Below are 12,952 nucleotides of genomic sequence, written 5' to 3'. Positions count from 1 at the left end.
ATTACCCCTGCTCAGCTCAGTCCCCACCCAGGGCTTCCAACCAGATCACCAAGCCACACTAAAAATAGCCAGCTCACAAAACCAGCTGCTGGCTGCAGCCACTCCACCCTCAAAGTGCAGAGACTAACTATACAGCCTTCTGCAAACAAAAGGAGAATTCACTCCTCCATCTATTTATAAGCTGCTTTTTCACAGCTTGCAAGCACAAATTCTTTTCAGATGAGGAGCTGAGGAGGGAGAGATGATGCTTTTTGTGGCTCCATGTTGCCCAGAGCCCAGCACCCAACCTGGTCATTCCTTCACCACCTGAGGTTCTTCTCTTTCTTTCGGCTCTCACATCTAGCTTTGTGGCTATCTTGCCCACCAACGTGCAGAGCATGATGCAATCTCACTCCCGTGCCACACTGAGAACACACGTTCACTGGTAGAGCATGCGCTGGCTGTATTCTGGTTAAACTAGCATAAAGCATCATTATATTAATATGTTTATACCTTCTTTATTCCACCTCTGACTCATAGCGTATCTACAGGACAAAAGGCATCACTGGACACTTTGTCTAGGCAAGCGTTCCCAGTTCTTGGCTATGCTAGAAGAGCAGCAATAATGAGAGCAACACTGGAAAATGTCTGGCTAAAGACCAGGTTAAGTCTCCCTGCCTTGCTGCCCAGCCCCACAAACTGCCTCACTTTACTAAGAGCTCCCACTGCTGCTACATGGCTTCTAGTAGCTTCTCTGCCACTGCCATCATAAGCCTGGAGAAGTCTTCGAAATCCACCACAAAATAAGCAATGCATTAGTCCACATCCCAGAACTGGCTGAGTTGCCTGCAAGCCACAGGTTGGTTGATCAATACACTAGATTTCCAGAAGCCAAAGATGCACCTGCTAGCCAATTCTATGTAACTTATTAAAAAGATGGTGTTTATTAAACACTTCCTGTCCAAACATGTAAAAATAAGTATCAATAGCATCACAGCAATGGATGTCTCCATGGCATTTGTCCATACTTCCCAATAGGAACTTCAGCTAGGCTAATATCTCTGCATTTCAATCCCCAGAAAGGCTGGAACAGCAAAACCTGGAAGTTTTCAGCTAACAGACCTTGAGCAGCACTGAGTTTTCAGCACAGCAGACGGTGTGATGGCAAACGTGCTGGTTTTAGAGCCAGCCAGCTCCACCACCAATGAATAAGTGGCAATGCCACCTTCAGCAGTCTACCTGCACCTTTAGGTGGCCAGCTTGTGCTGAAGATATCACCACAGCACTTAAAGATGCCACAAAGATACTGGCTTGTCAGTAGCATACCCATGCCAAATCTAGGCCAAATCCAGCCTGGTCTTCCTGGAGGTGGGAGGGCAGTGTGGCACCAACCAAGCACACAACATCCCCTTAGCCAATTCCTGTGGTGGGCTGCTGGCAGGATGAGCATTCTGGTAACAGAGATCCTCATTTCTAAACCAGGAAAAGGCTGAGATCCAGAAAGACTGCTTGGAGAAGTCTTTTTTTTCCCCTTTGTGGATAAGCAGCAGGATAGACAAGGCTATCTTTTACAGTGGTACTTGGTGGAGAAAGGAGTATGGAAACTCTTGGTCAGCTCACATTGGGAGCAGATAGTGAATAGAGTTACCAGTCAAAGGCACTGCTGTGGTGCTACAGCATCTCTCAGGATGGGAACATCCAGGAGGGACTCCTGAAGGCCCTTAAAGATCTGTCCGAAAAACAAAGGGATGTCCCACAACTCATCTCTCCTTCATGACCACATCTCTGATGAGAAGAGTTCAATTTCTGCAGGAAAGGAACTGTCACTGGCTTAGCAATTCCTCACGAAGACTGGCTCAGACCTGAGCAGTAATGAGATCCCACTGCTCTGTGTCCTGAAATGCTCCAAAGGGCATCTCAGTTCCCCAGGAGGGCAGAGCATGGAAACATGCCAAAAGCTACCCCAAGGGAAGAGTTTCATTACTAAAGAAAGACTAAAGCAAGTCTTGTTTGCTAAATGCTCCAGAAAGGTATTTGGCAGATAACATCTGACTGCTCAGAGCACAAGCCTGCTGCCTCGCCTGTTTTAGAATACTGTCTCTAACCAGCAGTCAAGCATTTTCAGATGGGTTTGTCCATCTCTATTCTTACCACCTCCAGTATTCTTTTTGCCCTGTGAAGCCACAAACTAGCAAGAAAGTAAGCCATTAGACTGACAAAACACGTCCTCTGCAAAGAAGCAAGTCAATCTCTTGTTTGTTTAATCCCAAGGTGATGGTGCAGCTGGGCATGTCCTCTTTGCGCCTTTAGAGAAAAATCACTTGTTTTTACCTTTAGCTCTGCAGTTCTGGTTGGCATATTTTAACTAACAGGAACTAAGAGTCCAGAAAACTTGCGCACTTAAAATTTTTGCCTCTACTTATGTGCAATTCTTGCACATTTTGGCAGTTACCTGTTCACAGCTGGCCTCACAACTTTGCCTAAGTAGTATTTGCAGTCATGACCCTCTGCTTGATCAGGCTGTTGCACAACAGAGAAGAAAAAAATTAAAACAATAGGACATGTAATTAACAGAAGAGCCAAAAAGTGGCTCGTAAGAATAAAACCACTTGACTTGCTTTTGTAAGTAATTTGATTTCAGGTATTGGGGAAATGGGTGTGAAATTAAACACCGTTAAGCATTGATCAAAATTTTACAATTCAAAGTCCAGAAAAGCAATACAACAGGCCCTGGGGCACAACCAATCCTGTTCCACTTTCACATGTCGCCAGAAATCTAATACTGGACCCACATACATCAATAGCCATTCCATGCTAGCTCAGTGGGCCACCTACAATATTTTGTCCCTATCCTCATTTGATCCTATTAGTTAAAGAAGCCTTTGAAAAATCATAACCACAGGAGCCTTTACAGGGTTAGCACAACTCAGAACCTTTAATATTTGCACACCAGTTTGGAGAGAAGGAGTAAATACAGAGCCATGGAGGATCTGAAACCAATAGTGCCTCATACAAAATTCTCTGGCCAAGTGGTAGAGCTTTTTCCCCCGTTTAAAAGGATTCTAGAACAGGGAAGAGTTTCTTTAGTCCTCTGCCCCAAGTTATGTGACAAGCAGGCATTTCCTCAATACATGGATTTTAAGTTTCTACAACTGCACCACAGGCTACAAGAGGACTAACTTTCTCCTACTATGTTCATTCACACTTCTCAGGCTAGAGAGCGCCACATATATTTGACCTGTTGCACACACTCTTCATTCATACTAGCAGGAAATAAATCACCTGAATTTAATACAGCCTCAGCATGCACTCAAACACTGCACAATCAAATAATTATGTGTGTATCCCCTGTCCCTACCCTTGCTAAGGTAATCAAAGCAGTAAATTGTCCTTAGGGCCTCTGTCAGATCAGGTTTCAGAGTTGATCATTTCCCTGCACAAGAACACACGCTTGGCTTAAAAACAAAACTAAACATAAAAAACATTCTCCCAAGATTCTTAAGTTGTAGTGTGTTGTTTAAAATAAAGAAACAAACCAAAACATAGCCACCCACATTATCTATGCTCCTCACATCATGTCAGAATGAACAGGCAACACTGTACTAAAAGTGCATCAAGAATACTTTGCCAGTTCAGCAAGGAAATTGTCTCTGCATGGCCTGCCAGAGCTCCTGACAGGAGTCACAGTAAGCACAGTAAAGACATGCTTACACCTATTGCCACACTCCCCTCTCAGCACCAAAATGCTGACCCCTATACCCCCATCTCCCAGTGACAGGTAGCAACTTGCACTATCATCCACTGGCTGAATTTTCAAAGAGAAATGTTGTTCTTTTCCCACTGTTTGGGTGAGATTCCCTGCAAGCTATTTTGTTATCTTCTCTCCGTTCCCTCCCTTAAAACCTCCCAGCTTGTGATGGCAATAGAGAGTTTAACCAGAGCACAAGGCTGCAGATGCGCAGAGCCACTCCACGCCACCCTGCCATCCGCTACACCCTCGTCTGCACCCACATGCCAGCATTTATCTCACACTTGGGCTGGAAGCTCCAGGGTGCAGCGGCTGCTCTTTCTAACTTGCTGTTTGCACAGTGCATAGCACAGAGGCCTTCACACGCTGATAGGCTTCAGGTGTTTTAACAGTACAAACAGGAGTTGTGCAATGCCCTGGGGATTTCAAACAGCTGGCCTCTCAGTCCCTGCTTCTCATACTGATTCTGCAAATGGGCAGTGAATATTTGTTTGTGTAAACCGTACCAATGTGTGAAAAGATCAGAGCTCGCTTCAGCCAGAAAGCATTCCTCACAGTTAAGGTCCTTGGAAATCCCCTTGCATAAGGAGTGCCTTGGTAAATCATACAGTGATAATGCCTTGGATCTAAATATTCATCATTAGTATCATCAAGACAGACTTGTGTTTTAGAGGTGCACAAAACATCAGGCCTCTCTCCAATACAGAAGATAAGTCTGATCCAGCTAGGAAAAAGAACTTTAAACCATTTAATTGAATCCACCCAGACAAGTTTCTGGACTGGGGAAGAACAGAAGAAGATAAGATTAAAATTCATTACACTTTTCACCTTTGCTGTTTCCAACAAAAGTCCTTGCTACACAAAGCTGCTCTCTAGCCTGCACCAATGATGGGTCATCTCACAGAGACTCCCAGGGCTTGCTTTTTGCTCATCTCCATCTCCTCCCACTCTTGGGGCTCACCTGTAGTCATGAGTGAGGGTGACACAAGACTCCTCCTTCCTCAGCCTGGCCAGGAGTGCTCCACCCTCCAGCTGCAGCCTGACCAGCCGTGCATCTTCAAGGATGTTCTTCATCAACTGCCTGTAACTCCTCAGCAGCACAGCTGCTCCCTGGAGGGATCACAAGAGCAAGATGAGGAGTTACTGCAACTGATAGGGAATGAGGGAACGGGCAAAAAGCAGTACCCAGCCCAAAACACACACACAAGCCACATCCCAGCCTGGTCCACCATAGGAAAGAGGGAGGTTGGTTCCCACAGCTGTTTCTCTCAAGCCTGCCAAGTCCAAAGTGATCAAGAGTTCTCCTTACGCTCCTGATACTTTCCCCACCAGGCTAAAACTGAAACCCAGTTCCTGTCACTGTCCATACTGCATTTGCTAGGCACAGAGAGAATGAGCTTTCTGGCCTCATTTTCCACTCTCAGCTAGCTCTGACTGCTCTTAGAGCCCGGACCTGCACAGCTCCAAGCTGTGGGATGAGATGCACATGAAGGGCTTATAGAAATACACATGTGCAGGAAGGCCGGAAAAGCCACCATTGTACCTTCCATTGTTCTACTGCTGTGACAATGCAGAGCTGGCAGCAATTTCCTACTCTGTCAGGTGTACAAGCAGCTTCTTGAGGGCAGGGGATATAACATGTTTGCAACAACACTGGCTCAGCCTTTGTACCTTTCTCCTCTTGCCCACTTTCAAATTTCTGTTTTGGAAGCAGCAAAGCTGGAACCACAGCACAGCCTTGGCCTTGTGAACACCATCATCTATATTATCACCTAACTTTATTCCAGGCCATTCAAGCCAACCAGGTGTGGCACAGCCTGAGGCAGCTGCTCAGTACTAGAGACACCAAAGCTGGTACCAGCTACAGAGCGGTGGAGCTGCCAAGAATGCACGCCAAGGCTGGAGCAAGCACCCAGCAGCAATAAGCACAGCTGAAGAGCAGATCTCTGGAGCGCTGCTGAGGGATCACAGAACTAGATTCTGTCCCCAGTGGAGCCCCATCACTTCATTTAGTTCAGCTTCTATGAGTCCTGCTGCCCCAACAGCTCCACAGTGACACACAGCACTTGGAATAACCTGCTACTACAGCTTGCAAATCGAAAGCTACAGCTGCACAAGGTGAGGGACACACTTACCTCAGCTTTTTCTGGTAGTTTTCCAGATTCCACTTTATGAATGGCTCCCTGGAGAAAGGCACAAGCACCTTGGCATCCTTGTAGCAAATGTTCCAGCTTCTACAAGAAGAAAGGACCAAGGTGGAGATTATTGTCACATGGTTTACAGAAAAGCTGTCTTTTCAGATTGCAGGAGGTTAAAAGTACAGAAATCAAGACAGGATCAAACACGTTACCCCAGGCTTCAATTATACCATTTGGTGAGGCTGAATCAGCAAAGAGAGGCCCATTAGGGGCTTCAGATGCATCACTCTCCATCAAGGCCTCTATGCAGCCCTTATAAACTTGCATATCTATGGTTTGTATGGGAAACACCTTAGAGACAAAAAATAATAATAAAAAAAATCTGTACACTTATGTTCCACATTCTTCTACTATTAGTGTTTCTTGTAACTTCCCACTAAGATGAATCACTGTGCATGAATTTTGGAGGAACAAAACATAGAACAAGTACTTGGAATCTCTCTACATTAAATGATTTCTTTTCATATTAAAAGTAGTGTAAATTAAAGATTACGAAACCAGAAAGCTTCTACAATTAAGCACCTTCAACTACTTACAAATCTGAAATGGCTCCTCTTTTCAGGGCAGGGGGGAAGAAAAGAAAAATACTAAAAAATAACCCCTGACATTCCACAGAGGTTCATGAGACAGTACTTTTAAGAAGTCAGTGATATAAAGCCTAAATCAGAGAAGGGAGAAGGAGCTATTCCAAAACAACCATGCTCAAAACAAAACAAAACAAAAAAAAAAGCATCTGTTTGAATCTTTACTGAACTGAACTCCCTCCCTGGAATGCTGGAACAGCCCCAGCAGTGACAGATTAGCAGGCAGGATGCAGGTGAGATCACAGAGACAGGAAATAAATGCTGTTTGACACATAGCTGCAGATCTAAAGGGGTTGAGCATATGGGTTATTCCCACACACAGCACATCCCACAAACAGGCAATCCCAACTAATTCCCTTTGGTAATGTTCTGTATGTTAAAACGCAAGACGCAAACAAGAAGTGTCCTGCCATCACGCTCCTTCCTTCAAGAATTCTCCTTCTGCAAGGACAGAGCACCAAAGTTTTCAAGATTTTCTCCAACTCTGTCCAGAAAACTAAACCATAACCTCTTGAAAAGCCTCTCTGCTCACTCACGGCCAAATAAACTTCAAAGTCAATCCCAGGCACCAAGATTAGTCTTCTATACGCTTACTGCCTCGGCACAGGTTCATACTGGCACTTTTAGATGCAAGTTTAAAAAAACAGGCTCTAAAATAAGCCAGAAAAGATAAGTTCACATTTGGCATGTGCTGAGCCTAGCTGCTGAAGCTTGTCACCAGCACCGCAAAGAATTATCAAGGATATCTTAACCAGCTTCAAATTCTGCACAGTGTGCCATGCAGCACTCCGGGCAGAGAGATCACAGCCAAAAGACCATGGAATCTTTTGGAAGCAAAGGTGACGTTTCTGTCATCCAGCAGGGTGAGCAAATCGAGCTCAACATGAAGACAGCCAATTTGTGCACAGATTTACAGAGATTTAATCCTGTCTGGTCTCAGCGTGCCAAATCATGTCTCAATACAGCTTTTAAAGATTCAGCAAGCACATGATCCACAGGACTTATGCTCCCTCCACAGCACAACCGTACACAGAGCTGGGTTTTGGCACCACAGATGCTACTTTTACAGACTTCTGGCAGTCTGCACATACCCTACTGCACACCCAGCAATACCTGCAGTCCTGCCACAGATCAGCATGTGCTGCACTGGTGGCTGCAGCACTCACCAGTGCTTGCAGCACCCTCTGCCACGGCTGCCTACTCTATAAACTGTGTCTAGGTGCTGCAGTTTCGGTCCATTTACCCCTGAGGCTTAACCTGGCTCAGCTCAAACATTTCCACAGGGCTGGTTCTAATCCACACCCGAGTACAGTTCACTGTAGATCTCTTGAGACTTTTCTTGATAAAAGTGCAAAAATCAAAGAGGACCCTAGTACCCAGGCATACTCCAAACAGTCAAACAACAGGGAGAAAGAACTGATTGCTGGGACTGCCTCCTGTTGTTATCTCGGGTCCAAGACTCAAAGAGAATCTGCATGTTTCTTTTGTTTCCTTGCCTGGTTTGGCTAGTTCTCAAAAAGGAGTACAATGCTCCCCCTGGGCTGAATCTTTTCTGTATTTTTAGTTTAGATCCTTTCTAAAGAGTTAAAATTTGATGACAGCTTTGGTAAATAAGTGAATTATAACTAAAGGAAGAAAAAGATGTTCCTAGAAGTAATTGAACTGATTATCAGGAACTTATAAGTCTCATTCCTGCCAGGACTGCAGTTTTTACTAATGAGCTCTTAGCCTGGTCTGGGGAACCTGCTCCAAAAACAACAGGCTCTAACTATTTTTATTATGCTCGAGTCCTTGATCGTTAGTTCAATAACACCATGATATTGAAACCTTCCCCTGAGATCAGCCTAAGAACTGTCTGCCCTTAAACCTCAGAGTATAACTGAAGAGAAGTACCACTGTATATCACAATAAACCAGGATTTTGTTTCTTCTTTTGCTTCAAAATATGGTGAAATCTGAATCAATGCAGTTCAAGCAAATGAGTTAAAAACAAAAGTTTTTGTTCCTGCAGTTGTGCTAACAGGCCACAGTGTGCATCCATTTTATGAAGACAGTATCAGTATTCTTTTGATAAGAGATTAATTTGCATACATAGCTATTACAGGAGCCATTATCCTTTAATGCTTGTCTCCTCTTGCTTCAACTCCAGCACCGTGCCATTTCTTCTCTCAGATACCAAAGAATACGAGACATCTTACTCACCATGCGGAAACTTAACCAGTCCCGGTGGCAATAAGGGAAAGTCCCATCCAGTTCTAGAGGCAGCTGTGAGCTGTCTATGTGCTTATGAAGGGATTTCATGGAGGTGAGAACTTCAAACTGCACACGAACAGAAGAAATAAAAGCACATATGGATTAGGGTGTGAGTATTGGAGGAGGAGGGGAAGGTTAACAGATGACAGTATCCTTTATTTCTTTATCTGTCTTGCATAGAAACAAGGCACACGGCATATATCTGCAGTATAAGTACAATATGAACAAAAACAAAACAAAGACAAACAAAAAAAAAAAAAAAAAAATCAATCCAGTCTTAGAGCAGCTTGCTGTACAGCTTAGTGGGTGAACCCTGAGGGAACGCAGGCCACAACACGCCGTTTCAGTGAGCAGAACATCTGTGATGGGAGTCTGGCAGCAGTTAGTCTTCTCCAAAGCCAGTATCTCCGAGTACAAGCAGAGCAGCTCCCTCAATACATTCCCAACTCCCTCGTATGTTCCCACATTGTGCTTCAATTTGAATTTGTTTGGAGAGTCTGAGCACTTAAATCCAGCCCCCAGCTTCTCCACCTCACTTCCTGGAAAAACAGTCAAACAGAGCAGCCTCTGCCCTGCCCTCAACTCTCATCACAGCAGCTCCAAGCGTTTCCTGGATCCTCACACAGACAACTAGCCTTCTGCAAGTCTGTAGGACCTCAGAGCAGTTTTATACACAGAAAAACAGGCAAGTGCTCCTGCAGGTACATGGATGTCAGCTCAGGCACTCAGGTGCAGACATTTAGCTCCCACACACACACGCTGAAATTTCCACCTCCTTGCAAAATACTGATGATGCTTCCAATTCCTCCCGCACGCCCATGCCTTTCTTAGCCTTTGCTCTGCCCCCTCCTACGCACTTCAGATTTATTCAATGTGCTTAATGTCTGCTGTAGCTCTCCCTGTGCGCACACGCCTGCAGCCCCTTTCTTACTTCAGATTCTTCCACACGGGGGCTATGAGGAAATGGAGTAATAGCTTTTGTTATTCTTCAGTGTTTCAGGGCAGCAGCACACCACACGCAGAGCAAACCTGATGCTGTTCACAATGTCTACAGCCACGGGAGCCAAAAGGAAGGTCCTGGCTCACTCTGAAGCCTACAGGTTTTCAGCAGGCACAGAATTTCAGTTCACTCTTGTAGCTTGTAACAGTCTTAGAGCACGAGATGATCCAGGTGCAGTCTGGTGCTCTATTCACTCACTACAGAGTGGCTAAGAACCTACATTTCTTATACAGCTATGGAATACCAAAGACAGATCTACTTCTAGTGGGGGTGTTCAATGACGTTGTGATGATTTTTGCCTCCTCTATTACCACCTCATATTAGTCTTGCCAGACATTTCAGCTGCAAAAGAAGCCTCACAGACTTCTGTCTCCTCTCCCCCCCCTCTTGCAGATGTCTCTCAGCCACTGACAGCAGCAGCCATGAGGAGAGGAAACATGAGAGATGCAAAATCCAGGAAAGCAACAAGTGCCTTCAAAGGATGGAGCTCAGGACTTAGCCTAACGTGATCTCTTCCTGACCAAGGATTTCCCCTCTTCTTAACAGGAGAACATGAAAAGCATCCCTGTCACTCTTTATTTTGCAGGGCTCCTCCATACAGCTATCCACATTCCCAACAAACTCCCTGTGTCTTGAGAGCCCCAGCAGACTGACATAATTACGGTGCAAATGTCACTGACAGACTCTGCAATAAACACAGCATGACAGAGATACGTTCAGCTTGCATAAACTTTACGACTCTATAAATACCACACCTGTAAGAGACCACAGCCATAAAATACAGAGAACAACTACAGAGATTTGATGTGAGAATAAATATACATCAGTGGACAGAGATCTCGCTGTTCAGAGAGTTCAACAGAGGATGTCAAGAGCTCTCTAGGAACCCCTGGATGAATGGTTCCATTACCTGTACTGCTGGTGGCTTCTCCATCCGAAAAGTCAGATCTCTTTCAACCAGAAGCAGTACTCCATGAATACAATGAGGATCCACGTCCTACAACAGAACAGAGTGTAAATCCATTACTGATCTGCCTGGGACACTAAGGAGAAGGTACCATACAAGATTTGTACACAAAATTGCAGTTTATCCTTCAAAGGTGTTTATGAAGCCTGGAACACAGTCACCAGGTATAGGGAAGGCCATTCTACAGAGCACCAAGGTTATGTCCCTAAGGTAGTCTGTGTCAGATGAACTAGTCCTGCAGTATTTAAGGAAGCAATGAAAGAGGTCAGGTCTTGGCTGTACTACAGAAACTTTGCCTTCTACACAGGGAAATGTGTCGGGGGGGGGAAAAAAAACAAAACCAAAAAAAAAAACACTAAACCAAAACAACAGCATGTTCAATGTCCAAGTTTTTTCTTGATAACTTCCCTGGTCACTTCTAACTGAAAGGAAGTTTGTGGTTTTGTTTTCCCCCCACAGCACCAAAAATGTCATCTTTACTTACTGCCAACTCACAATCAAGGACTTGCATCCTGTTGCTACTGTTAAACCAACAGAAATTCCAAATACAAGGGACATCTGGCAGCTGTAGTTCAAACTCTGTGATCCAGGAGCAGCTCACCAATTTTAGAAGCATTCTACAGGGAAGTGAGAAACAGGCACAGAGAGCGACAGCAGGAAGAGGGAAACAGCAGAAAGGTCCAGACCATAGAGACAGGGCCCGCTATGTACATGATGCCTGGACCAGGATAGCAAGGAGAACAGCCACGTAAGCTGTCATTCCACGTGGTTAAATGAAAGCCATCCCATCTAGATGTCTCCCAGATGGTCTTTGCCTCTGCAAATATCTTGGAAACTGTCAAGCAACAAATCCTTTCTGGTATTGCCTGAGCTACAAGGAACCTGCAACATAGTAGGCCATGCCAGCAAGGGAAACCCATTAAAATAAATGGTATCAGCAGTGTTTAGGGTTAAATGTCTGGCATGAGCAGCAGAGCCAGAGTACAGAGGCAAGTGGACCAGCAGAGACTGATACACCTAACCTGACACTGGGCCTAGTACAGCAATTAAGTAACAATGCCAACTAAAGGAAACCAAATTCTGCAAGTGAAAGCAGCAGCAGAGATTCTAGAGCAGAGGAAAAGACCTTTCCCTCATCTAGTCCTAAAATATGATCCTTTTGAACAGGCAGGAAAAAAAATCCTAACTGAAACACCTCCCAAAACAGTAAGAGGTTTCCAATTCTTCTCAAATCCCCTTCTCCAAAACAAATTATTCACGCTTTCACTGTTATCTGAACACTGATTAAAAGGCCAAAAATAATTTACTGCATAATTAGCCTGTGTTAGGTAAATACTGAAGCTCATCTGAAGAGAGGATGGGGAGGTATTACAGCTGTTTCAGCAGCTCTGAATTTGTCTGCTAGAAAGTACTGAAGGATGAAGACTAACCACAATTTCAAGACAGATTATGGCACTAAATAAATTTTTTCTTTCACAATGCCTCTTCTACTCCAACAGTCATGAGATGTGCAATCTGAGTGAGGGATAAAGGTAGTGATGATGTAACACGAGGTTACAGCAACAGCCAAAACACTCACTTGTTTGTTACTCCTGAAAATAGAAACTGAAAAAGTCATTCATAAATAAAGCTGTCAGGGAAGAAGGTCAGGGTTTTCCAGTCCAAGAAGTAGTCATATTTCTAATGAAATCAAGTCTTTTTCCCCATATTTTTTTCTTTAAACAGTTGAAGATAGGTCAGTTTCATCCAGCACTGAAGGAGCAATCCAAATGGAATAAACCAGTTTACAGGAGCACCTCAGGAGACAGAGCTGGAAACAGCAGGATACTACTTGAAGAAATCTTCCTGAAGCCTTCCACACAATCTCTTACCACCTTTTCTAACAAAACCAGCTCTCCGGAAGCAAAGAAACAGAGTCCCTCACATGTAAGTGAACTCTTCACCTCCCAAAACAGGCACAGTGTAGACAGTGCAGAATAGAGGGGCATCATCAGGAGTTAAGAAAGCACCAGGGTAAATACCCATTCTTTTATTCTTCTTTAAAAAGAGCATTAGATAATTTCTTCCATCTTTCTCAAACTGAAGTTTCCAACAGTCTTCTGGCTTCCTGACCCACACGGAAGCCCATGGCCAGACTTAAAACTGCTGGCCCAGTTTGAAACACAGGCTGCCAGGAATGCCTGTGCAGATGGGACAGTCCCCAAATACCACGTTCCATCTCAAA

General features: G+C 44.5%; 1 protein-coding gene across 4 annotated transcripts in view; it reads right to left on the bottom strand.

Annotated features, from left to right (window-relative positions):
• PLEKHG4 (pleckstrin homology and RhoGEF domain containing G4) overlaps window positions 1-12,952 on the bottom strand; it is an 89,269-nt gene that overhangs the window by 38,959 nt on the left and 37,358 nt on the right. For all 4 annotated transcript variants that reach the window (XM_082063106.1, XM_082063107.1, XM_082063109.1 and 1 more), the window contains exons 7-10: window positions 10,672-10,758; window positions 8,711-8,827; window positions 5,863-5,961; window positions 4,689-4,837 (exon numbers count right to left, since the gene is read on the bottom strand). In XM_082063106.1, coding sequence (XP_081919232.1) covers window positions 4,689-4,837; window positions 5,863-5,961; window positions 8,711-8,827; window positions 10,672-10,758 — 452 coding nt within the window. The remainder of the gene's footprint in view (window positions 1-4,688; window positions 4,838-5,862; window positions 5,962-8,710; window positions 8,828-10,671; window positions 10,759-12,952) is intronic.

Source organism: Streptopelia decaocto (assembly GCF_964273445.1).
Source record: "Streptopelia decaocto genome assembly, chromosome: 11".
NCBI classification, from domain to species: domain Eukaryota; kingdom Metazoa; phylum Chordata; class Aves; order Columbiformes; family Columbidae; genus Streptopelia; species Streptopelia decaocto.
The sequence above is the reverse complement of the archived record's forward strand: the minus strand, read 5'-3'. Positions and strand labels throughout refer to the sequence as shown.